The sequence below is a fragment of the Pleurodeles waltl genome, chromosome 4_1, assembly GCF_031143425.1.
Source record: "Pleurodeles waltl isolate 20211129_DDA chromosome 4_1, aPleWal1.hap1.20221129, whole genome shotgun sequence".
Classification (NCBI taxonomy): Eukaryota; Metazoa; Chordata; class Amphibia; order Caudata; family Salamandridae; genus Pleurodeles; species Pleurodeles waltl.
In genome coordinates this window covers 843500608-843526689 of record NC_090442.1, presented here as the reverse complement: position 1 = coordinate 843526689, position 26082 = coordinate 843500608, and the positions used below count along the sequence as shown (strand labels likewise).

Here is a 26082-nt window from a genome sequence, read left to right as displayed (position 1 = left end):
CTTGGCGAGCAGTTTTAGAGTGTAGGGTGAGCTACGTGTGAGTGTGCAGGTTGAGCAGTGTGTGAGTCGTTAGTGTGAGGGTGTTTTAGTAGTGAGGGAGTGCAGATTTAGAGGTATGCGAGCAAGCAGGATGAGAGGTGGATGAGCGCCGTGAGAGAGGTGGGTGAGTAGACGGTGGGAAGTGCATGAGTAGAATTTGGGAGGTGTGAGAGTGTGCAGGGGAGTGGTGTGTGAGCCGAGAGTGAGCAATGTGTGGGGTTGCAGGGTGAGTGGTGTGCGTGGAGTGAGAAGTGTGTGGGGGTAGTTAGAGGTGTGTGTGTGGTGGGTAAGAAGTGGGTAAGTGAATGGTGAGCATTCAGCATACATGTTTTTTGAGCGGTGCAGGTGAGCAGTGTCTGGGTGCAGGGTGAGCGATGGGTGGGTGTGTGTATAGTATATTGGGTAAGAATGCAGGGTTCCTGGTTTGTGAGTACAGGGTAAGTGCAGGATGAGTGTGTATGAGTGATTGCTAGGCAGTTTGTGAGTGCAAGGTGAGCGGTATGCTTGTAGGACTGCATGTTGAGAGATGTGTCTGTATAACTCCGGGTAAGAGGTTTGTATGCTTTTGTGAATGCAAAGTGAGCGGAATCCTTTGGTGAGTGTAGGGGGCAATACATTAAAGACCTATCAGCATTTCGAAAGCTTGTTTTGTGTGGAAATACAAAAGATCTTCTAAGTGTAGTATGTTAACATATTAGGTTAGGTTAATTTAAAAAAACAAAAACTTTAATGTTTCATGTTTTCTGTTTTTACAGTGACTGGATTTAATCTTTGGGGCGCAGTGGTTTTAACCGGAGCGGTTTGCACTTTCTATTGTGCACTGGTATGTTACTAAATTACCTGAGACATAATTGAATTTTCACAGTGGGGTTTATCCGTTTTTTTAAACAAACTTAAATTATTTCCCCCATGCAATTACAAATTCATAATTATTTAAGAATCTGCATCAGCATATCCAGGATCAGCATTATTCAAGCAATTTGCCGTGGATCTGCTCTTTTGTTGTGTCACTACAGTAAGAACATGCATTGGAAAAACAAAGAAAACTTGCCAGTGACATCAGAAGTAGAAGTATTTGCTTTCTTATAGTTTCTTGAAAGTGTTTTATTTTTACCAAAACGCATCCCAAAATGAGTGCTACAATTTTCTTGAACGTGTGTGTTACCAGATAGCTTGTAGCCATCTAAAAGTGTGATTTCTTAAAAGCCAAAAAAAACACAAACAAACACAAGAAGTTTTGCTAAAAAACAAACCATAATCCTGCCCAAGAAAGTCTTGTTGCTCACTGGTAGCAATCACCTTTGAATGCTGTTTGTTTTAGTGCTAATAAAATAGACATTCCAGAGATAGCCGCTGTGCATGTGTGTATCACGGCCATTTTGTAATGGGTTTTGTTAACAATAAAACAAAAAGGCCTCTATTTATAATTTTTTAGCGCGGCATTTGTGACATTTGTTGACGCAAAATTGGTGCAAACTTACAAAATACAATTGTATTTTGTAAGTTTGCGCCGATTTTGCGTCAGAAAGTGACGCAAATGTGGCGCTGAAAAAGTATAAATATGGGCCAAAGTATTCTATGATCTGATGGTGCGTGTGCACATTTGCACATGCATGTGCACACAGAGCGGCCTTTTTAGAATGGTTTCAAAACCACTCAAAGATGGTCCCCACCAATGCTGGTGAGGTGAGTGAGAGGAACGAAGGGGCTAGATTGAGGAGTAAGTAAGCACTTGGTCTTTGGACAGGAAAAACACAAGAATCATGAAGAAAGCCATCAAATCAGAAGCACAGAACTGAGATAGACAAGACAGCCATCAAATCATGTGGAGGAGGTGAAAAAAACCAGGGTCGGCTTTAAGGCGGTGCGGCCGCACTGGGTGCTGACCTGGATTGGGGGAGGGGGGCGCTGACATCAGGGGGGTGCTGTGTTTAGCAATAACTTACAAAACTTGCGATTTAAAAGCACCTGCTGAAAATGTCCTTGTGCGTCCAGCCTTCAGGAAACAATAAAAATGTCAAGATACCTCTTGTGATTAATGTTCCTGCTAGGGAGAGATATGGGAGTTTTGTCTAGCGGCAGCTTTTGCGTCGCCATAAAGTACTGTGGAGGGTTAATATGCCTGTTGCAAAGAACAGAACTATATTTTATGTAGATAGCTGAGTGGAGTAGTAAAAACAACCTTTACATGCACTTTAAAACAAATATTTGAAAGGAGGGCTATACAGAGATGAGGGGCCCATTTGCAAGGTGGTAGTGAGTGAATCCGAGAAGGTGGTCATGGGGTTGTGGGCGTCAAAAAAGACTGTCGCACAAGGTGCCACCAGTGTTAAAGCCGGCCCTTAATACAACAGGTCTGTTTACCAGCAAACAGTTGTATGCAAGACCTAAAAATGGATCTTCTTCCACCAGTGAAAAATTTGAGACCCTTTGCAGATAAATAAAGACTCGGACATCTAAGCGAATTTGATTGTAAACGCTGGCAGGAACCTCATAGTACTCAAGATTTTCCAGTCAGAGATAGCATTCATCATGCAAAATGAAATCCAATTTTCTAGATTACATTCTCTCTGAAGCAGTGATATTGTATCTATTGAAGCCTCTGAATAACCACTTAGTCCCAGTGATTTACGGAAAGCCAATTACCAGGTAACGGTTGGTTGGCAGCACAGGTGGTTTCATCAATGATGTATACTACTCGGAGGCCTCAGTTTCCACCTAGAGGACCCTGTGGACCCCTGCTCCACAGCCCTTCTCAAAACACTGGACTCACCTGGCTCATCACAGACCCCACTCACATAGCAGGACATTCTTTGGACCCAATCGTCATCCCCAGCAACAGGGCCACCTTCATCTCCACCTCACTGTTCACATGGACCGACCACTCCATCACACACTTCCAAATTCAAATCACCACACCATAAGTCAATGCACCCACCAGCATCAACCTACCCAGCTGGAAGTGGAACAAAATAACAGAGGCTGACTGGCTCAACGCCTCAAATCGGATCAACCTAACACCACCAACAACCACAAAAAGGACATCACTACCTTCAATAAATGGATCAAGAACTGTGCAGACTCCTTTGCACCCGACTCCTTTGCACCCATCAAAAGCAACAAAGAAAAATCAACAAACAAGCCAGTTGGTATACAGATTACCTCAGTGAATCTGCAAGCAACCAAAAAGAAAATGGAGCTCCAACAATGATGCCAGCTCTGACTTCACCAAAAGAAGGGCACTAACTGAATACATAAACATGAGCTCCAACAGCTGCCAGGATATCTTCTTGGTTGTCAAAGAATTCAGCACCCCGAGGATGCAGCCAACACCATCACACCATCACACCACCACGCCATCACAGGAACTTTGTGACAAATTATCTAATTTCTTCCATAGCAAAATAGAAAAGATCTACAGCAACTTCAAACAACAACAATCAGACCCCAAAGATCTCATCACCAAACCAACCACCACCAACCAAGACAAACACCTGACTGAAAGTAAAACACTCTCCAAAGAAGACACCCCAGCAGTCATGAAAACAATAAACTCAGGATCCCCAGCAGACCCATGACCGCACCACGTTTACAACATGGGAGGCCCACCAATCAGCAACAGCCTCACTCTCATCATCAACACCTCCATCAAAAATGCCACGTTCCGAGAAGACTGGAAACATGCGGCAGTCAATGTCCTTCTCATAAACCCATCGGTCAACCCCAGCGAACAGAGTAAACTTCGATTAATCTCTCTGCTCTCATACCCCGGCCAAAGTGATGGAGAAGACCATCAACAAACAACTCACCAACCATCTCGAATGCCACAATCTACTGGATCTTTCAGGAGCAATGAAAGCAAAAAAACAGCACTCATCGCGGCCCCAGACGACATGTGCACAAAACTGGACCATGGCGAAATTGCAATCCTCATCCTACTAGACCCCTCCACCATCTTCGACCACACACTCATCAGAAGGCTGCATGACAGAGGCATCCAAGGACAACCCTCAACTTGATAAACTCTTTCCTGACAAGAAGAAAACACACAGTGAGTTAAACTACTACCCTATACACTTAAACCCAAGAATCAGATCTGCAGAGTCCCCCAGGGTTCATCGGTCAGACCAACCCGGTTCACCATCTACATGACACCGCTCACTAACATTATCAGTTCACATGGCATCTCTATCATATCCTTCGCCGATGAGACCCAGTTCATCCTTTCTCTGACTGGCAAGTCCACCACCAACGGAACAAACTTCTCCAACTGCATGATCAGTGTAGCAGATTGGATGAGATCTAAATGCCTGAATCTCAACTCCAGCAAGAATGAAGTGCTGATCTTCGGGAACAAGAACTCTCCCAGGGACTCTACCTGGTAGCCATCAGAGCTCAGACCCACTACCGCGCCAACCAACCACACCAGAAACCTGGAAATCATACTTGATGACAAGCTCAACATGATAGCACAGGTCAACATGATAGCACAGGTCAACGTGATCAGCTCTTCCTGCTTTCACATTCTCAGCATGCTACACAAAATGCTCAAATGGCTACACTGGAACACCAGATGCACAGTCACAAAAGCCTTAATCACAAGCAGATTAGAATATGGCAATGCTTGGATTTGTTGCACTAGACAAATCCACATAACTTAACAGATGTCTCACTTCTGTTAGCTTCTGGCTATATGTTAGTCTGGCCCCTTATTACCATGTTTGAAGATGGAGTCCATGAAGACACATTGCAGAACCTTTCAGATGACTTCACAAGTAAAAGTAGAATACAGGCTAATCTTTTATCTTTTAGGTAGAGCCTTTTTTATTTTGTTTACCTCAGTGCTTTAAAGTGTATAATGGAGAAAAGACCCTAGATGGTTGTGAGATCTTGGCTACCTCTCCGGAAATACTGTGGGGTTCTGTTACCTTACATATCTGGTGTTGGGTATTGAATTATCTTGCCACAGTTGTCAGAAGGATCCTGCAAACACATTATGCTTTATATTTGTACATAGACATGGGGCTAACCCTAGCCCAGTGGTTCATTACCTTTCGTCTTCTGTGGACCACCAGTTAATCTTTACTGAAATCCAGGGACCCTGTTGAATCATTATTGGAATCCAGGGACCCCCATTGAGTCATTACTGTAAGCTGGAAAGCCCATTTTAAGGAATTTCAATATACCGAAATAAGCATTCATCAAAAAAATACACAAATGTCAAAATATTTTTCTTAATTCTTAAACAAATGTAAAACATCTAAATTTTCATTTTAATTGGGAGAATGTGGCTTTTCTAAATTTAACTGAGGTCACCCATCACCCACTCTGTATTCTGTTTGATGCTTATGTACTGCTCTCATGAATCAATCTGAGGACATCAACTAAATTTTTAGTCTCCAGTTGCAAATTCCTTCACAGTTATTTAACGTTTTAAAATGTTCAAGTTTATATTTTGTTTTTTTATTTACATACACTTTATTAATTATCTATCTATCTATCTATCTATCTATCTATCTATCTATCTATCTATCTATCTATCTATCTATCTATCTATCTATCTATCGATCTATCTATCTTTCTGTTTTCCTTATCAATTCAGTTTCAATGTTTCTGTGAAAAATGACATGCATTCCTAAAAATATATTAAAAATACAATCATCACTATTATTTCATCAAATACAATTACAATTATTTCAGCAAGTATAAAAATCCTCCACAATTGTGAGGGTACTGTATAAGGTAAAATGCACTGCAAATATTTCATGAAGGGCTAGGAGAACACACACACAAATGATCGCAGTTAACTATTTTTATAATCTCACTATTTGTGGTTCCTGAAGTCAATTCTGAGGACAGGTAGATAGTCATTGCATTTTATGTATTTGACACTAATAATTAAAAAGGATGATGTATTTTGATAATGTAAAAACATAGCTGTATAGATTTATTAATTCTTCCTAAGTAAAAACAAATTCCAAATACATCATGAAAGAAATCTTAGAAAAACTGAATTTACAGTATTTACAACTTTACTGATCTCAAGTGTAAGTCAGGTTCAAACGATTTACCTTTATTTCTTCCTTCACTTGGACTTACATTTAAAATACTGTCTGCTTGCAGAACGGATAACTCACAAAGATCGTTTTGTACTCATCTTTTAGATCAGTAAGGCAAATGCCTGAGAAGACAGGAGCAAAATATGTTTTATTTTTTCATGTTATAAATCCTCAATGCTATTAACGAGCACTGCTTAATTCTCTCAAAACATTTTCATATAATTGCTCAGTTTAATGTGATATGCCTGTAACATTAGTCTTACAAGGTGGGAAAAAAGGTATAGCTATCACTTTTACACTAATTTTCTACTGTGTATAGTTATATATCGCACTGCTGCCAGTTTTATAGTACTCCATTTACCACCTCAGAAAGAGGAAAGGCTCGCTTTGCGTTGCTAAGAGTTAACCTTGTGCCCAGCACATCACTGTTGTCAACAAACGTTCCAGCTTGTGACTACTTTTGCTTTCTACAACATTTGTGTGCAGTGTGTGCTGTGGGGGCAAGCTGGAAACACCAAAATATTAAATAATGACCTTCCCTGCCAGGATGAATTGATTTAGGAACACTTGTGATAACCTTAAACATTGTGGGGGTCATTCTGACCTCGGCGGTAAAAGGCGCCTACCGCCGGTCAGAAATCCTCCATAATCCCGCCGCGGTCGCGGAAACCCGCCACGGTCATTCTGACCCGCAGAAGGCAAACCTCCGAAAATCCGACCGCCACAACAGACCGCCAGACCAGCGGTCGGCGGAAAGGTGGAGGTGACCAAACCTCCACCGCCACGCCAACAGAAATACGCCCATCCCATTACGACCCACGAATCCACGCGGCGGTCATTCAAACGCGGTATTCCATTGGCGGGACACACCGGCGCGGTCAGAATACCCACCAACGAACAAAACTCACCCACATTGGACGATTTGAATCCCACACACCTGATACACATACACACACCACTCCCACACACACAATACAATATAAAACACCCACCCACATCACCCACAAACCCCTACGCTTACAAAATCGTAAAGAAGGCAAGAGCGAGACACCAGCATCCAAAACATAACAGCCACAGCCACTCAACACCATCACCCACACACTATCCACACACAAAACAACACACACCACCACACTCAACTCACTTAAATACACATACTCCACCCCACACATCATACACACCACCCCATGGCACCCCAAAGACAACCCCGCTTCACAGACGAAGAACTCAGGGTTATGGTGGAGGAAATCGTTCGTGTAGAGCCCCAGCTGTTCGGCACACAGGTCCAATACACCAGCATTGCCCGGAGGACGGAGCTATGGCAGAGGATTGTCGACAGGGTGAACGCAGTGGGACAGCACCCCAGAAATCGGGAAGACATCAGGAAGCGATGGAACGACCTACGGGGGAAGGTGCGTTCCATGGTATCCAGGCACAACATCGCCGTGCAGAAGACTGGCGGAGGACCCCCACCTCAACCCCCACAATTCACATCATGGGAGGAGGAAGTCTTGAACATCCTGCATCCTGACGGCCTCGCAGGAGTCGGCGGAGGAATGGATACTGGTAAGTTGAAGCTTCAATACTGCTTCCCCCCCACCTGCATGCCAAATCAGACCCCAACCCTCACCCCCATCCTCGAACCCCACCCTCACCCCCACCCCCATCCTCACCCCCACCCTCACCCCCACCACCATCCTCACCCCCACCCTCACCCCCACCACCATCCTCACCCCCACCACCATCCTCACCCCCACCCCCAGCACACCTATTCCCCGCCAATGTCTCACCATCACAACCCACACATCCCAAAACCTAGGCCTGCATGCGTCCACTAAGCATGGACACCCATCACCAAAGCATGCCCAATGCATATACACATCCCCCCCACAAGCCACCCTCACCAAAGCCCCCACACACGAATGCCAGCACTTGGGGACACGGGAACCCACAGATACACCCATATGCCACACATTGAAACTATAACCATACCTCTATACCCCTGCAGGACCGACCGTCAACACACCGCGGCGGAGGGGCCAGAATTCTCCACACCCCCCACCCAAGAGGCCGTCAGCGATGACAGCAGCTCTGTCGATCTGGACACCGATGACCAGCCCGGACCATCGGGGACCTCTGGACAGTCGGTTCCCCTCACACAGGCACAGGCCACTATAGACCCTAACCCCTCTGGGAACAACAGCACAGCTCCCACCCAGCGGGCCCATGCCTCTGTCTCCAGGGCGCGTCAATCTGCGGTGTGTCTACCACTACAGGGCACCCAGGATAACCCACCACCCCAACAACAACAGGGACCTGGGGGCAGTGGTAGTGGGCACACCGGCCAGGGGGCAGAGGCCCAGGGAAACAGGGCAACTCGGCGGGCAGCTGTGCGACAGGGGGGGGAGGAGAGGCCCAGGGAACCCACTCTCCACGAGGTCCTCACCACCATCATGGGAGCATACAACCGCTCCCAGGAGACGATGGCGACGGTACTGGCCCGGTTCCAGGAGATCCAGGTGCTGCAGGAGGAACACTATCGGGGGTACAGGGAGGACATCCGAGCCATCAACACCACCCTGGTTACCATGGTAGGGCTGCTGCAGGACCTCGTAAACAGCAGGGCGGACACTGAACAACACCCAAGGGCCCCTGCCACTAGCCGGGACCAAGAACAGCCATCCACCTCCGCCGGCGCTAGTGGACAGGAGGCCCCCGCACAGCAGCAGCCCACCAGACCCCCACCTCCTGCAGGAGAAGAACCACCCCGCAAGAGGGCCCTGAGATCTCGCAAGACAGAGTAGGATGTCAAGACCCCCGCCAGCAATGGATACCACCTGATGTCATCCCACTGTCCCACATTGTCACCCTGTCCATCCTCGAACTGCCCATGCTCCATCTCTCCACAGGCCTCTGGACAATGCACCTGTGTGACTGTTACTCTGGACTCTGACATGGACATTCCTTCACCATAGCCCCCACCCACTTGAAACCACCCATCCCATTTTGAGCACTTCAATAAACACCTATTTTGCACCAAAATATCAGGAGTCTGGCTGTGATTTCAATAGATTGTAATTGACATGACAGTGCAAATATGTCCTTGTACATGGTGAAGTCAACAAACAGCTGCCACAAAGCTGTAGTCCATGGGGAAACGAAGCACAGGACTCGTAGTGGGTACCCCAGATCTGAAATAGGGAGGGAAAAGCCAAAACTCAGTCATCATACACTGGGGCAAATAGACAGGCAGCAGAGATGCTGCAGAGTAGTTAACTTTTACTAAATTATCTTTGAAATGTTACCTGTGTCCTATTGGAAGTACTGTTCAATGATTCTGTCCCTGTTGTCTGTTTCAGCCCCGTCGTCTTCCTCCTCGTCACTCTCCTCAGGTTCCACCGCTGCCACAACACCACCGTCTCGACCATCCTCCTGCAGGAAAGGCACCTGGCGGCGCAAAGCCAGGTTGTGAAGCATGCAGCAGGCCACGATGATGTGACACACCTTCTTAGGTGAGTACATTAGGGATCCACCGGTCATATGCAGGCAGCGAAACCTGGCCTTTAGGAGGCCAAAGGTGCGTTCGATCACCCTCCTAGTACGCCCATGGGCCTCATTGTACCGTTCCTCTGCCCTGGTCCGGGGATTCCTTACTGGGGTCAGTAGCCACGACAGGTTGGGGTACCCAGAGTCCCCCACTAGCCATACACGGTGTCTCTCTAGCTGTTCCATCACGTAAGGGATGCTGCTATTCCTGAGGATGTAGGCGTCATGCACTGACCCTGGGAATTTGGCATTTACATGCGAGATGTACTGGTCAGCCAAACACACCACCTGGATGTTCATTGAATGGTAACTTTTTCTGTTCCTGTACACCTGCTCCCTGTCTCTTGGGGGAACCAAAGCCACATGGGTCCCATCAATGGCACCAATTACATTGGGAATATGTCCAAGGGCGTAGAAATCACCCTTCACTGTAGCCAGTTCGCCCACCTCAGGGAAAATGATGTAGTTCCTCACGGATTTCATCAGGGCAGACAACACTCTGGATAACACCTTTGAAAACATGGGCTGAGACATCCCAGAAGCAATTCCCACGGTTGTCTGAAATGACCCACTTGCCAAGAAATGGAGTACTGACATGACCTGCACCAGAGGGGGAATCCCTGTGGGTTGGCGGATGGGGGACATCAGGTCGGGCTCCAGCCGGGCACGCAGTTCATGGAAGGAGTGGAAAGGGTGCGACGGGTGCAGTTGCACCCGTCGCGATTTTCAGTGTCTGCTATGCAGACACTGAAAATCTTGGTGGGGCCCTGTTAGGGGGCCCCTGCAGTGCCCATGCCATTGGCATGGGCACTGCAGGGGCCCCCAGGGGCCCCATGACACCCGTTACCGCCAACCAGGCTGGCGGTAAGGGGGTCGGAATCCCCATGGCGGCGCTGCCTGCAGCGCCGCCATGGAGGATTCCTCAGGCCAGGGGAAAACCGGCGGGAAAACGCCGGTTTCCCTTTTCTGACCGCGGCTGTAAAGAAATGGCTCCCTGTTGCAGTTACCCCCCACTTTTTGCCTGATACTGATGCTGACTTGACTGAGAAGTGTGCTGGGACCCTGCTAACCAGGCCCCAGCACCAGTGTTCTTTCACCTAAAATGTACCATTGTTTCCACAATTGGCACACCCTGGCATCCAGATAAGTCCCTTGTAACTGGTACCTTTGGTACCAAGGGCCCTGATGCCAGGGAAGGTCTCTAAGGGCTGCAGCATGTATTATGCCACCCTAGAGACCCCTCACTCAGTACGGACACACTGCTTACAAGCCTGTGTGTGCTAGTGAGAACAAAATGAGTAAGTCGACATGGCACTCCCCTCAGGGTGCCATGCCAGCCTCTCACTGCCTATGCAGTATAGGTAAGACACCCCTCTAGCAGGCCTTACAGCCCTAAGGCAGGGTGCACTATACCATAGGTGAGGGTACCAGTGCATGAGCACTGTGCCCCTACAGTGTCTAAGCAAAACCTTAGACCTTGTAAGTGCAGGGTAGCCATAAGAGTATATGGTCTGGGAGTCTGTTTTACACGAACTCCACAGCACCATAATGGCTACACTGAAAACTGGGAAGTTTGGTATCAAACTTCTCAGCACAATAAATGCACACTGATGCCAGTGTACATTTTATTGTAAACTACACCACAGAGGGCACCTTAGAGGTGCCCCCTGAAACTTAACCAACTATCTGTGTAGGCTGACTGGTTCCAGCAGCCTGCCACACTAGAGACATGTTGCTGGCCCCATGGGGAGAGTGCCTTTGTCACTCTGAGGCCAGTAACAAAGCCTGCACTGGGTGGAGATGCTAACACCTCCCCCAGGCAGGAGCTGTAACACCTGGCGGTGAGCCTCAAAGGCTCACCCCTTTGTCACAGCCCAGCAGGGCACTCCAGCTTAGTGGAGTTGCCTGCCCCCTCCGGCCACGGCCCCCACTTTTGGCGGCAAGGCTGGAGGGAACAAAGAAAGCAACAAGGAGGAGTCACTGGCCAGTCAGGACAGCCCCTAAGGTGTCCTGAGCTGAGGTGACTCTAACTTTTAGAAATCCTCCATCTTGCAGATGGAGGATTCCCCCAATAGGGTTAGGATTGTGACCCCCTCCCCTTGGGAGGAGGCACAAAGAGGGTGTACCCACCCTCAGGGCTAGTAGCCATTGGCTACTAACCCCCCAGACCTAAACACGCCCTTAAATTTAGTATTTAAGGGCTACCCTGAACCCTAGAAAATTAGATTCCTGCAAACTACAAGAAGAAGGACTGCCTAGCTGAAAACTCCTGCAGAGGAAGACCAGAAGACGACAACTGCCTTGGCTCCAGAAACTCACCGGCCTGTCTCCTGCCTTCCAAAGAACTCTGCTCCAGCGACGCCTTCCAAGGGACCAGCGACCTCTGAATCCTCTGAGGACTGCCCTGCTTCGAAAAAGACAAGAAACTCCTGAGGACAGCGGACCTGCTCCAAAAAGACTGCAACTTCGTTTCAAGGAGCAGCTTTAAAGACCCCTGCAACTCCCCGCAAGAAGCGTGAGACTTGCAACACTGCACCCGGCGACCCCGACTCGGCTGGTGGAGAACCAACACCTCAGGGAGGACCCCCGGACTACTCTACGACTGTGAGTACCAAAACCTGTCCACCCTGAGCCCCCACAGCGCCGCCTGCAGAGGGAATCCCGAGGCTTCCCCTGACCGCGACTCTCTGAAACCTAAGTCCTGACGCCTGGAAAAGACCCTGCACCCGCAGCCTCCAGGACCTGAAGGACCGGACTTTCACTGGAGAAGTGACCCCCAGGAGTCCCTCTCCCTTGCCCAAGTGGAGGTTTCCCCGAGGAACCCCCCCCTTGCCTGCCTGCAGCGCTGAAGAGATCCCTGGATCTCTCATAGACTAACATTGCAAACCCGACGCTTGTTTCTACACTGCACCCGGCCGCCCCTGCGCTGCTGAGGGTGAAATTTCTGTGTGGGCTTGTGTCCCCCCCGGTGCCCTACAAAACCCCCCTGGTCTGCCCTCCGAAGACGCGGGTACTTACCTGCAAGCAGACCGGAACCGGGGCACCCCCTTCTCTTCATTCTAGCCTATGCGTTTTGGGCACCACTTTGAACTCTGCACCTGACCGGCCCTGAGCTGCTGGTGTGGTGACTTTGGGGTTGCTCTGAACCCCCAACGGTGGGCTACCTTGGACCAAGAACTGAACCCTGTAAGTGTCTTACTTACCTGGTAAAACTAACAAAAACTTACCTCCCCCAGGAACTGTGAAAATTGCACTGTGTCCACTTTTAAAGTAGCTATTTGTCAATAACTTGAAAAGTATACATGCAATTGAAATGATTCAAAGCTCCTAATGTACTTACCTGCAATACCTTTCAAACAAGATATTACATGTTAAATTTGAACCTGTGGTTCTTAAAATAAACTAAGAAAAGATATTTTTCTATAACAAAACCTATTGGCTGGATTTGTCTCTGAGTGTGTGTACCTCATTTATTGTCTATGTGTATGTACAACAAATGCTTAACACTACTCCTTGGATAACCCTACTGCTCGACCACACTATCACAAAATAGAGCATTAGTATTATCTATTTTTACCACTTATTTTACCTCTAAGGGGAACCCTTGGACTCTGTGCATGCTATTCCTTACTTTGAAATAGCACATACAGAGCCAACTTCCTACAGCGGCTTTACCGCCGTGGTCAAAATTGGCCTGGATGCACCGCCAGCCTGTTGGCGGTGCATCCGCGGTCCCCGGCCCTGGCGGTCCATGACCGCCAGGGTCGTAATGACCCCCTATATCTGGAAAAGCATCTGGGAATGTTGAGTTGTTAGGGGGAGGTCTGTAAAGGAGGAGAAAGTTACAGGAGGAAGTTGGAGTACTGTGGCACTTGGTGAGGAGGGCTTCACAACCTTGTATGGAAATGTTGCCCGTTTTACTGAGATTTATTGCTTGTTTGGAATCATAGGCAAGAGAGGAGGTGGACTAGCTATTATATTCAAAGACCTTTGATTTTGAGGTTGTGGAGATGAGCATCTCATGTGCGAATCAAATCTTTGTGAGACGGACTTGGGGAACAGGGTCTAGAAACGGCCACCCTTTGAAAGATTGGGTTTGTTCCACCACTGAAGAGTGAGAGAGGCACAGCTGTCTACCAACACAAACCCTCCAAATGACCCTATGCTTGAGACCATTGGCGTGAAACATTCCTGCAACAGACAAATGTGTAGTCATGAGTGTGGGACAATTGCGATGGAAGAAGCCATCATTCCCAGAAGTTACATAACTAACCTCACTGTAACCCGCTGATCGGGTTGAAAGTGAATAATTTGCATTTGGAAGTTCTGTATCCTTACTGCATTTGGATAAGCTACTCTATTGCGAGTATTGATAATAGCCCTGAGGTAAGGTTGAACCTATAGTGGGGTGAGCTGGGACTTCTCGAAGTGGATTGTGAACCGTAACCGAGGAAGCAGATCTAATGTGGCTTGTATCCGATTGAAACATTGTGGATGAGAGCTGTCTTTGATGAGCCAGTCATTGAGATATGGGTATACATGACCGCTTTGCGTAGATGAGCTGCCACTACCACTAGGCATTTTGTAAACACTCTTGGTGCTGTGGCGACCCCGAATGGAAGCACTTAGAACTGATAATGCTGTCCCTGGATGACAAATCTGAGGTCTTTGCGATGCGCTGGATGTATAGGAATTTGAATGTAGGCATCCTTTAGGTCTAGTGCTGAGAGAAGTTTGCTTTGTTATATTGAAGGTAGCACACCCTGTAAAGCGACCAGATGAAAATGTTCTGACGCGATGTAATGGTTTAAGGGTCTGAGATCTAATATGAGTCTTAGTGAGCCATTCTTTTTGGGGATTAGCAAAAAAAGGTGACCAAAGGTAAAGATTCAGCAGCATATGGAATCTGTTGGGGTGTGTATTGTAGTAAATAAACAAATGGCAAGCCATTGTAATGTGCTCCCTGCTTCTTTCCCATTGGTTAATGTGTTTCTAACCCCTCCTGGGCTTTCCACGAGCTGCTACACCTCCATTTCAGTGGGTAATGACATAGGAAGATGGTATCTAGGCAGTATTCTGTTGGTCATTATAGTGCGTGAGTATGTTGGCTCTTTGGTGCATGCACAAGTATAGGCACTTCTGCACACGTGTAGTAAAGTGATCCTGCCCAATGGAAATCTAGCTGCTCCCAACAAGCTCACTGTACCACCCGTTTTTCCTGCTCGTGAAAAGGCACTCTGCTGATAATGCATAGTTTGTATGCAAGGAGGATAGCTGGATTGAGTTGGTGTGCATGGACCAGCATTAGCCTTGGTGAGCAGCTGCGAGTACTAGAGTATCTGGGGAGAGGGGGCTGAGATTCACTGATCTAATTGGTGATTACTATATTTGTAAACACAGTTGTGAACATGAATGATGCTGTGGGGTTCAGTGAACTGTGCAGGGCCTTGGTAGGTGAGGTAGCATGCAAGCTATTACTGGGCAATCATGGACGCAATTTAGAGGTCACCAGAGGCCGCAGCTACGACCCCTGGCTTCCCCCACCTTCGATCCCTGGCACTGCCTTTGCGACCCCTGGCCTCAGAGGTAGGAAAATCAGTGCCTGAGACACAGGGGCAGCTCGTCCTTAGGGACATCGGTTGGAGTTTCAATCTTTGTTTTTTGACAATTTTTCTATTGCACTTATATTGAATAATAATAACAATTATTCACTACTAGTGTAGTGAATAATAATATATTTGCTTATAGTGTAATAGAAAATGAAGTACAATTAACTTAAATATGACCCTCCCTGGGAGCAGAGGTGAGTAAAAAATGCTTTTAAATGTATGTTGTATGCAAGCGTCCAGGTGAGAGTGTATTTATGCGAGATAGGGAGTGTGTGTGTGTGTGATGTGCAAGTTAACATAAAGGTCAAATGTTGTGTGATGTCACTGCCGCTACCCCTGGCCTTTTGGTTAATTGCCATTCATGTGGGCAAGGCTTCTACAAAGTCAAGAAATATCCAGACTAGGACATCAGCGCCACACCCCCTTCTCATTACTCATTAAGGAAAGCCGATCATCAAGGCTTGCAAGCAGAGGAAGAGGACTCCTCTCGCTTTGAGAGTAAGAGTCATCGATCATAAAAAAACATATTTTCAGCCAGTCACTGCCTCAATGAGAAAAACAAGGGGAACTATGAAAGCTCTTCTAGTTATGGTAACCAGACATCCCGGACTTCCCCAGACAGTCCCAGTTTTCAGTGGACTGTCCCGGTGTCCCGACGCTTTTGATCATTTTACATAAATGTCCCGGTTTTTGGGGCAAAGGTCAGTCAGGTCAACCTGCCAATGCTTTTATTATTTTGAAATAAATGTCCCGGTTTTTGGGAGGACATTTTGGGACAAAGGTCAGGTCAACCTGCCAATCAGAAGTAAAAGGTATGCCCTCCATTCACATGCACCTCTACAGTCTTAAATAATTCTGCTGCTTGCACTCTCGTGCACGCGCATGCACACACACACACACACACACACAGACATACACTCTTTCACAGGACAGGCCAGATGTAAAAGTGAGACTAAAGGCCTTAGTCCTACTTTTATGTCTAACCGTTCTCCTTTTTTCTTTTCAAAATCTGGTCACCATATCTTCTAGTGGATAAACACAACACTTTAAATATCCAAAGCACTCTCATACCACTCACAATCTAGATGTCCCTCACTAATGCAAGCATGCACGCGGAGTACACTATGCACACTACTAGAATCATTCTTACATCCCTCACCTACCAGCTGTCTCACACTACAAAGAACACCCTCCCAACCATCAGAGTATTGGTCACATTCTATCAGAAGCACTCACCGTTTTCACAAGCTAGTAGTCACACACTACCAACAGCAATCACAGTCCCCACGGTTTAGCAAATCTGCCAGTAGAGACTGCACTCTCACACCCCTCCCAAGCTCGCAGTCACTTACTACTGTAAGCTCTTTCACACCCTTTAAGGCTGGCAGCAGCCCAGCCCACACATCCGGCGGTAGACTAACGCATTGTATTGTGGTGGTCCACAGCACTACATTATAATGCATTAAAAACACAGTTTTTTGCTCTTGGTTAACTGACTGCGTGCTGAGGGTGAAGCAGGTAAGTGACCACGAACGCTGGAGACGGATTTATTGCAGCGCCCAAGTGCTCAGTGAGGGCTGGGGCAGCTGTTGCAGGGCTAGCACAGTTGGCTCCTGTGGCTAGGGGGCTCTGGGAACATGAAATTTGTGAGCCCTGAAGTCAGCCCCGGAGCTGCGTCCTGCTGCCCTGTCATCACGGTCTCCAGGGACGCTGGCACTTCCAACCCTCTGCCTCCTGCCCCCTCCGTCCAAGCACAGCCACCACCAGCTACCAATGAATCAGAGAATGACGGTGCAGGTCAGTGGTGGGCCAATTACGTCGATTTTTATGGGCAGAACCATGGTTTAGCGCCTATTTGACGAAAACGGAGAGAAACCTGAGTTTCTCTCACTTTCATTAAGAGCCAGATACAAACTGAAAAAAACACATTTTTATAGCAGGGTGATGCTTGGACTGTTTTTTAAAATCTGGGCTAAGGCACTGTTCTACATTTTAAAGCAACTGTTACATGGAGGAAGTAGCCGATGCACATTGTTTTTTACCCCCCAGTCTGCATGCCTGTGTGCCGGTGTCAGTTAGCAGATTAATGATAATGCACTATAACTTGCAAAGATTCAATGCACACTGCAGAAACTACAAAACTATCTAAAGTTCATAAATCATTTAATGGGTAAGGGACCTAACAGCACAGCAGAGGGAGAACCAGTTATGTTCCAGAGGGTCGCGTATGTTAGTTCTCTCTAACCAATAGCAGAGCTCATGGGGTAGTATAGCCAACCCTCCAGTAGGATTGACGTGACTTGGTCTTTCAATCACTTCAAATAGCTGTCTAATGGCTGTCCCTGTGCTTTGACTTTAGAAGCTCTTTGGTGCGAAAACGAAGGCAACTGCAATCGGGTTTTATGGGTGGTTTGTTGACAAGTGGGAGGTAAGGGCCGAACACGTGGACACTTCCTGCCTCATTGGGGAAGGCTGAAGTATTTTTGGAAATCAAACTGACAAAGGCCATAGAAAAAAGGCTAAGGGGGCCTGTATGAGTATGAATAGAAGATGTCTGCAGCCACTGAGTGTGACTCCACAGACACTTCAGCTGACACAGTGGCAGTACGAAGCAGCAGGCTTTCTTTTTCCAGCACTGGAAGACTTGGTAGGTCAAAGATAAGGCTGGTGATTAATGTTTCTGCAAGGGAGAAGTCGGAGCTCTGACTACTGACAGTTTTGACTCTCACCATAACGTAGCGCAGAGGGTTAATATGCCTGCTGCAAAGAAAGTCTACCAGCGTATTACAGAACTGTATTTTATGTGGATAGCTCAGTGGGTTGCTACTTCTGTCACAGAGATCCCATTGTTACCTGTAGTTCAGCCACCACTGGCACTGAGATTGGGGTGGAGGGTGCTGATTCTTTAGAAATAATAGGTTTACAAGCACATGCTGCAGAGTTTGGGTTCCTCGCTGCTCAGATTGGTGTAATTTCTGGTATTTGTATGTTTCCATGGACTTCATTGCATGGTTTTGGTCGCGACAAAGTTTCACTCATAGTCGTTGAAATGTCACTCATAATTACAGTGAAATTATGAAAATGTCAAACATAGCAATCTGAAACCTTAGCAGCTATGAGACAGGCACCCAATCCTGGAAGCAGTTTCACCAACTGCCAGCTACGCCAATAAGACTGGCTGAAAGTGTTTTTTCATTGATAGTGAGTTTGTGTGTGGCATTATTGATGAGCAGCTGCATAAATTCAAGAATGATTCAAATTTGGAGTAATTATGCATGGGTCGAAGGATGAATGACTACGTGCATGGATTGATTAAGCACAAGACAAACAGAGCCGGACTGGCAGTAGCGGGCATCAGTCATTTCCCTAGAAGACTGGCAGGGTGGGGCCCGGTTTTGCTGCAGTGGGGGCCGGTTTTGTTACTGGGGGCTGGATTCCATGGACTTCATTGCATGGTTTTGGTCGCGACAAAGTTTCACTCATAGTCGTTGAAATGTCACTCATAATTACAATGAAATTATGAAAATGTCAAACATAGCAATCTGAAACCTTGGCAGCTATGAGACAGGCACCCACTCCTGGAGGCAGTTTCACCAACCTTCACCAACTGGCAGCTACGCCAATAAGACTGGCTGAAAGTGTTTTTTCATTGATAGTGAGTTTGTGTGTGGCATTATTGATGAGCAGCTTCATAAATTCAAGAATGATTCAAAGGTGGAGTAATTATACATGGGTCGAAGGATGAATGGCTTCGTGCATGGATTGATTAAGCACAAGACAGACAGAGCCGGACTGGCCGTAGCGGGCATCAGTCATTTCCCTAGAAGACTGGCAGGGTGGGGGCCGGTTTTGCTGCTGTGGTGGCCGGTTTTGTTACTGGGGGCTGGTTTTGCAGCAGTTCTGCAAACTCCGCCCCCAGTAACAAAAGCAGCAGTTCTTCGCACTAGCAGCACATCCCTCCTCCCAACCCGGGGGCTGGCCTGACAAAATTGCCAGTGCTGCTTTGGATTCCCAGTCCGGCCCTGTGGACAAATGGATTAGACCGCATGGAAGGAAGCATCGAGGCACTCTCACTTATAGGGACCTGGCTTTTTACCATTATATGCTGGTTCTGCTGTAACTTTAGTTCCTTTATTACTCCCTCCAGTTTTCTCCATTTTTGTGCCGTATTACGTTTCTCTTTTTATGTTAGAATGTTTACTTCTTAACGGTATTATTTGATTTGTTTTTACACATGTACTACATACATTTCTTTGAGAAACGCACCAAAGCTTGAGCAAAAATACAAAGCATGGCCACATTATTCCTCAGAGAAACCAGTTCACAATTTACAGGGCCACATTGGTTTGACCTTGTGGTAGCTCAGATACTCCTTAGTCAAAGAATAACTTCTTATACCCATAACGTAAACAATCTTATTACCTAAAGTCTTCTTCTTAAGGCCAATATGGGACTTCTGTCACAGGATTTTGGTTGACCCTTCGTCAGACAAATTAACCATACTTGTAATGCAGAGGAAAAACAAATTAAAATAGTAACCAGGCAAATACTGGGCAACCGTATGCAATTGACTAGAACGGGGCCACTCACTATCCCCAATAATATATTTTAATAATAAATGTTGTTGGCGATTCTAGAAACATTTCCATGGAAATATTCTGAAATAAAGCGATGTCTTACGTTTGTTTCACATTATAGTTTTGTTCTTGAACATGCTAGTGTTCACCTCTATTTTTGCCCACTTGAGAGAATATTTGGCAGATATCTGATTTTTATTTTTTTAGTCGTCACTTTTTTCAGGGTAGCTTTCCAATGAACTGCCAAAAAGCGCTTTTCTTATTGTTGATGAGGTCTATCTATTTTGTTTAATGTCAACACAGCAAAAAATGAAATTGTCGTTGATTCATTCCTGTAACCTTTGAACTATTCAATTCTGAACTACAGTCTTTAGATTTTTAGTATGTTTTACTATTATCTAGTCATTGTTGGGTCTTGACCTCAAAATGCAGCCTAGAGAAGATCTCTTTCAATCTTACAACTCAAAACAGTCTTAACCTTGATTATTTCTCTGAATGCCGAAGAGCAAGGTAGAGCAAACACGCTTTTATCTGGAGAGCAGTCCGATATAAAAATGATTTTAATATTCATTCGTAAAGGTAGGAGCTCGAACAGAGCTTCTCACGTTTCTTGGATGACTCTGGACAACGAGCGGTGAGCACCTTTCACAGAAAGCCCCTGCTCAAGATGGCCACTGCGTTAAGCTTTCTGGGACATGTAGTCCCTGTTCTTTAAGCTCGTACACCGCAGGAACGCCCACGCGTTCCAGCTTGATAAACCTGAAATACGTGATTTAAAAAATATATTTTTACATTCTTTTTTAGCACATGGAGTGCTTATTATAGTATTTACTACATCTTTATTTTGGCATCTCCCCGTTTAGCTCATAAGTACTTGTTCCTGTGTTCCTAAAGGGTGAGCATGCAGATTTGCAGGTGTCTGAGTGCCGAGTGAGTGGTGTCTGAATGAGGGGGGAGTTCAGGGTGAGTGCTTGTGTGTAGGGGTGTGTGCAAGGTGAGCAGAGAGTATGCGTGATGAGCAGAGTGTGAGTGTGGAGGATGAAGTTGTGTAAGAAAGGGTGAGCAGACAGCATGAGGTGTGTTAATGTAGTGCAGAGTGAGAGGTACGCGAAGAGTATGAGTGCAGGGTGAGCAATGTAACTGCACGGTGATGGGCGGTGACTGCAGGGTGATGGGCGGTGAGTGCAGGGTGAGATGTGCGCGAGTGGTGTCCTGAGGGCAGGATGACTGGTTTCTCGAGTGCATGGTGAGCTGTGTCTTGAGTGCAGGGTAACTGGTGTGAGTGTGCAGGTTGAGCGGCGCATGAGTGCTTGGCGAGCAGTTTTAGAGTGTAGGGTGAGCTACGTGTGAGTGTGCAGGTTGAGCAGTGTGTGAGTCGTTAGTGTGAGGGTGTTTTAGTAGTGAGGGAGTGCAGATTTAGAGGTATGCGAGCAAGCAGGATGAGAGGTGGATGAGCGCCGTGAGAGAGGTGGGTGAGTAGACGGTGGGAAGTGCATGAGTAGAATTTGGGAGGTGTGAGAGTGTGCAGGGGAGTGGTGTGTGAGCCGAGAGTGAGCAATGTGTGGGGTTGCAGGGTGAGTGGTGTGCGTGGAGTGAGAAGTGTGTGGGGGTAGTTAGAGGTGTGTGTGTGGTGGGTAAGAAGTGGGTAAGTGAATGGTGAGCATTCAGCATACATGTTTTTTGAGCGGTGCAGGTGAGCAGTGTCTGGGTGCAGGGTGAGCGATGGGTGGGTGTGTGTATAGTATATTGGGTAAGAATGCAGGGTTCCTGGTTTGTGAGTACAGGGTAAGTGCAGGATGAGTGTGTATGAGTGATTGCTAGGCAGTTTGTGAGTGCAAGGTGAGCGGTATGCTTGTAGGACTGCATGTTGAGAGATGTGTCTGTATAACTCCGGGTAAGAGGTTTGTATGCTTTTGTGAATGCAAAGTGAGCGGAATCCTTTGGTGAGTGTAGGGGGCAATACATTAAAGACCTATCAGCATTTCGAAAGCTTGTTTTGTGTGGAAATACAAAAGATCTTCTAAGTGTAGTATGTTAACATATTAGGTTAGGTTAATTTAAAAAAACAAAAACTTTAATGTTTCATGTTTTCTGTTTTTACAGTGACTGGATTTAATCTTTGGGGCGCAGTGGTTTTAACCGGAGCGGTTTGCACTTTCTATTGTGCACTGGTATGTTACTAAATTACCTGAGACATAATTGAATTTTCACAGTGGGGTTTATCCGTTTTTTTAAACAAACTTAAATTATTTCCCCCATGCAATTACAAATTCATAATTATTTAAGAATCTGCATCAGCATATCCAGGATCAGCATTATTCAAGCAATTTGCCGTGGATCTGCTCTTTTGTTGTGTCACTACAGTAAGAACATGCATTGGAAAAACAAAGAAAACTTGCCAGTGACATCAGAAGTAGAAGTATTTGCTTTCTTATAGTTTCTTGAAAGTGTTTTATTTTTACCAAAACGCATCCCAAAATGAGTGCTACAATTTTCTTGAACGTGTGTGTTACCAGATAGCTTGTAGCCATCTAAAAGTGTGATTTCTTAAAAGCCAAAAAAAACACAAACAAACACAAGAAGTTTTGCTAAAAAACAAACCATAATCCTGCCCAAGAAAGTCTTGTTGCTCACTGGTAGCAATCACCTTTGAATGCTGTTTGTTTTAGTGCTAATAAAATAGACATTCCAGAGATAGCCGCTGTGCATGTGTGTATCACGGCCATTTTGTAATGGGTTTTGTTAACAATAAAACAAAAAGGCCTCTATTTATAATTTTTTAGCGCGGCATTTGTGACATTTGTTGACGCAAAATTGGTGCAAACTTACAAAATACAATTGTATTTTGTAAGTTTGCGCCGATTTTGCGTCAGAAAGTGACGCAAATGTGGCGCTGAAAAAGTATAAATATGGGCCAAAGTATTCTATGATCTGATGGTGCGTGTGCACATTTGCACATGCATGTGCACACAGAGCGGCCTTTTTAGAATGGTTTCAAAACCACTCAAAGATGGTCCCCACCAATGCTGGTGAGGTGAGTGAGAGGAACGAAGGGGCTAGATTGAGGAGTAAGTAAGCACTTGGTCTTTGGACAGGAAAAACACAAGAATCATGAAGAAAGCCATCAAATCAGAAGCACAGAACTGAGATAGACAAGACAGCCATCAAATCATGTGGAGGAGGTGAAAAAAACCAGGGTCGGCTTTAAGGCGGTGCGGCCGCACTGGGTGCTGACCTGGATTGGGGGAGGGGGGCGCTGACATCAGGGGGGTGCTGTGTTTAGCAATAACTTACAAAACTTGCGATTTAAAAGCACCTGCTGAAAATGTCCTTGTGCGTCCAGCCTTCAGGAAACAATAAAAATGTCAAGATACCTCTTGTGATTAATGTTCCTGCTAGGGAGAGATATGGGAGTTTTGTCTAGCGGCAGCTTTTGCGTCGCCATAAAGTACTGTGGAGGGTTAATATGCCTGTTGCAAAGAACAGAACTATATTTTATGTAGATAGCTGAGTGGAGTAGTAAAAACAACCTTTACATGCACTTTAAAACAAATATTTGAAAGGAGGGCTATACAGAGATGAGGGGCCCATTTGCAAGGTGGTAGTGAGTGAATCCGAGAAGGTGGTCATGGGGTTGTGGGCGTCAAAAAAGACTGTCGCACAAGGTGCCACCAGTGTTAAAGCCGGCCCTTAATACAACAGGTCTGTTTACCAGCAAACAGTTGTATGCAAGACCTAAAAATGGATCTTCTTCCACCAGTGAAAAATTTGAGACCCTTTGCAGATAAATAAAGACTCGGACATCTAAGCGAATTTGATTGTAAACGCTGGCAGGAACCTCATAGTACTCAAGATTTTCCAGTCAGAGATAGCATTCATCATGCAAAATGAAATCCAATTTTCTAGATTACATTCTCTCTGAAGCAGTGATATTGTATCTATTGAAGCCTCTGAATAACCACTTAGTCCCAGTGATTTACGGAAAGCCAATTACCAGGTAACGGTTGGTTGGCAGCACAGGTGGTTTCATCAATGATGTATACTACTCGGAGGCCTCAGTTTCCACCTAGAGGACCCTGTGGACCCCTGCTCCACAGCCCTTCTCAAAACACTGGACTCACCTGGCTCATCACAGACCCCACTCACATAGCAGGACATTCTTTGGACCCAATCGTCATCCCCAGCAACAGGGCCACCTTCATCTCCACCTCACTGTTCACATGGACCGACCACTCCATCACACACTTCCAAATTCAAATCACCACACCATAAGTCAATGCACCCACCAGCATCAACCTACCCAGCTGGAAGTGGAACAAAATAACAGAGGCTGACTGGCTCAACGCCTCAAATCGGATCAACCTAACACCACCAACAACCACAAAAAGGACATCACTACCTTCAATAAATGGATCAAGAACTGTGCAGACTCCTTTGCACCCGACTCCTTTGCACCCATCAAAAGCAACAAAGAAAAATCAACAAACAAGCCAGTTGGTATACAGATTACCTCAGTGAATCTGCAAGCAACCAAAAAGAAAATGGAGCTCCAACAATGATGCCAGCTCTGACTTCACCAAAAGAAGGGCACTAACTGAATACATAAACATGAGCTCCAACAGCTGCCAGGATATCTTCTTGGTTGTCAAAGAATTCAGCACCCCGAGGATGCAGCCAACACCATCACACCATCACACCACCACGCCATCACAGGAACTTTGTGACAAATTATCTAATTTCTTCCATAGCAAAATAGAAAAGATCTACAGCAACTTCAAACAACAACAATCAGACCCCAAAGATCTCATCACCAAACCAACCACCACCAACCAAGACAAACACCTGACTGAAAGTAAAACACTCTCCAAAGAAGACACCCCAGCAGTCATGAAAACAATAAACTCAGGATCCCCAGCAGACCCATGACCGCACCACGTTTACAACATGGGAGGCCCACCAATCAGCAACAGCCTCACTCTCATCATCAACACCTCCATCAAAAATGCCACGTTCCGAGAAGACTGGAAACATGCGGCAGTCAATGTCCTTCTCATAAACCCATCGGTCAACCCCAGCGAACAGAGTAAACTTCGATTAATCTCTCTGCTCTCATACCCCGGCCAAAGTGATGGAGAAGACCATCAACAAACAACTCACCAACCATCTCGAATGCCACAATCTACTGGATCTTTCAGGAGCAATGAAAGCAAAAAAACAGCACTCATCGCGGCCCCAGACGACATGTGCACAAAACTGGACCATGGCGAAATTGCAATCCTCATCCTACTAGACCCCTCCACCATCTTCGACCACACACTCATCAGAAGGCTGCATGACAGAGGCATCCAAGGACAACCCTCAACTTGATAAACTCTTTCCTGACAAGAAGAAAACACACAGTGAGTTAAACTACTACCCTATACACTTAAACCCAAGAATCAGATCTGCAGAGTCCCCCAGGGTTCATCGGTCAGACCAACCCGGTTCACCATCTACATGACACCGCTCACTAACATTATCAGTTCACATGGCATCTCTATCATATCCTTCGCCGATGAGACCCAGTTCATCCTTTCTCTGACTGGCAAGTCCACCACCAACGGAACAAACTTCTCCAACTGCATGATCAGTGTAGCAGATTGGATGAGATCTAAATGCCTGAATCTCAACTCCAGCAAGAATGAAGTGCTGATCTTCGGGAACAAGAACTCTCCCAGGGACTCTACCTGGTAGCCATCAGAGCTCAGACCCACTACCGCGCCAACCAACCACACCAGAAACCTGGAAATCATACTTGATGACAAGCTCAACATGATAGCACAGGTCAACATGATAGCACAGGTCAACGTGATCAGCTCTTCCTGCTTTCACATTCTCAGCATGCTACACAAAATGCTCAAATGGCTACACTGGAACACCAGATGCACAGTCACAAAAGCCTTAATCACAAGCAGATTAGAATATGGCAATGCTTGGATTTGTTGCACTAGACAAATCCACATAACTTAACAGATGTCTCACTTCTGTTAGCTTCTGGCTATATGTTAGTCTGGCCCCTTATTACCATGTTTGAAGATGGAGTCCATGAAGACACATTGCAGAACCTTTCAGATGACTTCACAAGTAAAAGTAGAATACAGGCTAATCTTTTATCTTTTAGGTAGAGCCTTTTTTATTTTGTTTACCTCAGTGCTTTAAAGTGTATAATGGAGAAAAGACCCTAGATGGTTGTGAGATCTTGGCTACCTCTCC

At 46.2% G+C, this 26082-nt stretch overlaps 1 protein-coding gene across 1 annotated transcript in view; it reads left to right on the top strand.

Annotated features, from left to right (window-relative positions):
- Positions 1-26082, top strand: part of LOC138287201 (sodium-coupled monocarboxylate transporter 1-like) — a 566599-nt gene that overhangs the window by 246009 nt on the left and 294508 nt on the right. Inside the window, exon 4 of the mRNA XM_069227561.1 lies at positions 795-862. Within this exon, the coding sequence (XP_069083662.1) occupies positions 795-862 (68 nt within the window). The remainder of the gene's footprint in view (positions 1-794; positions 863-26082) is intronic.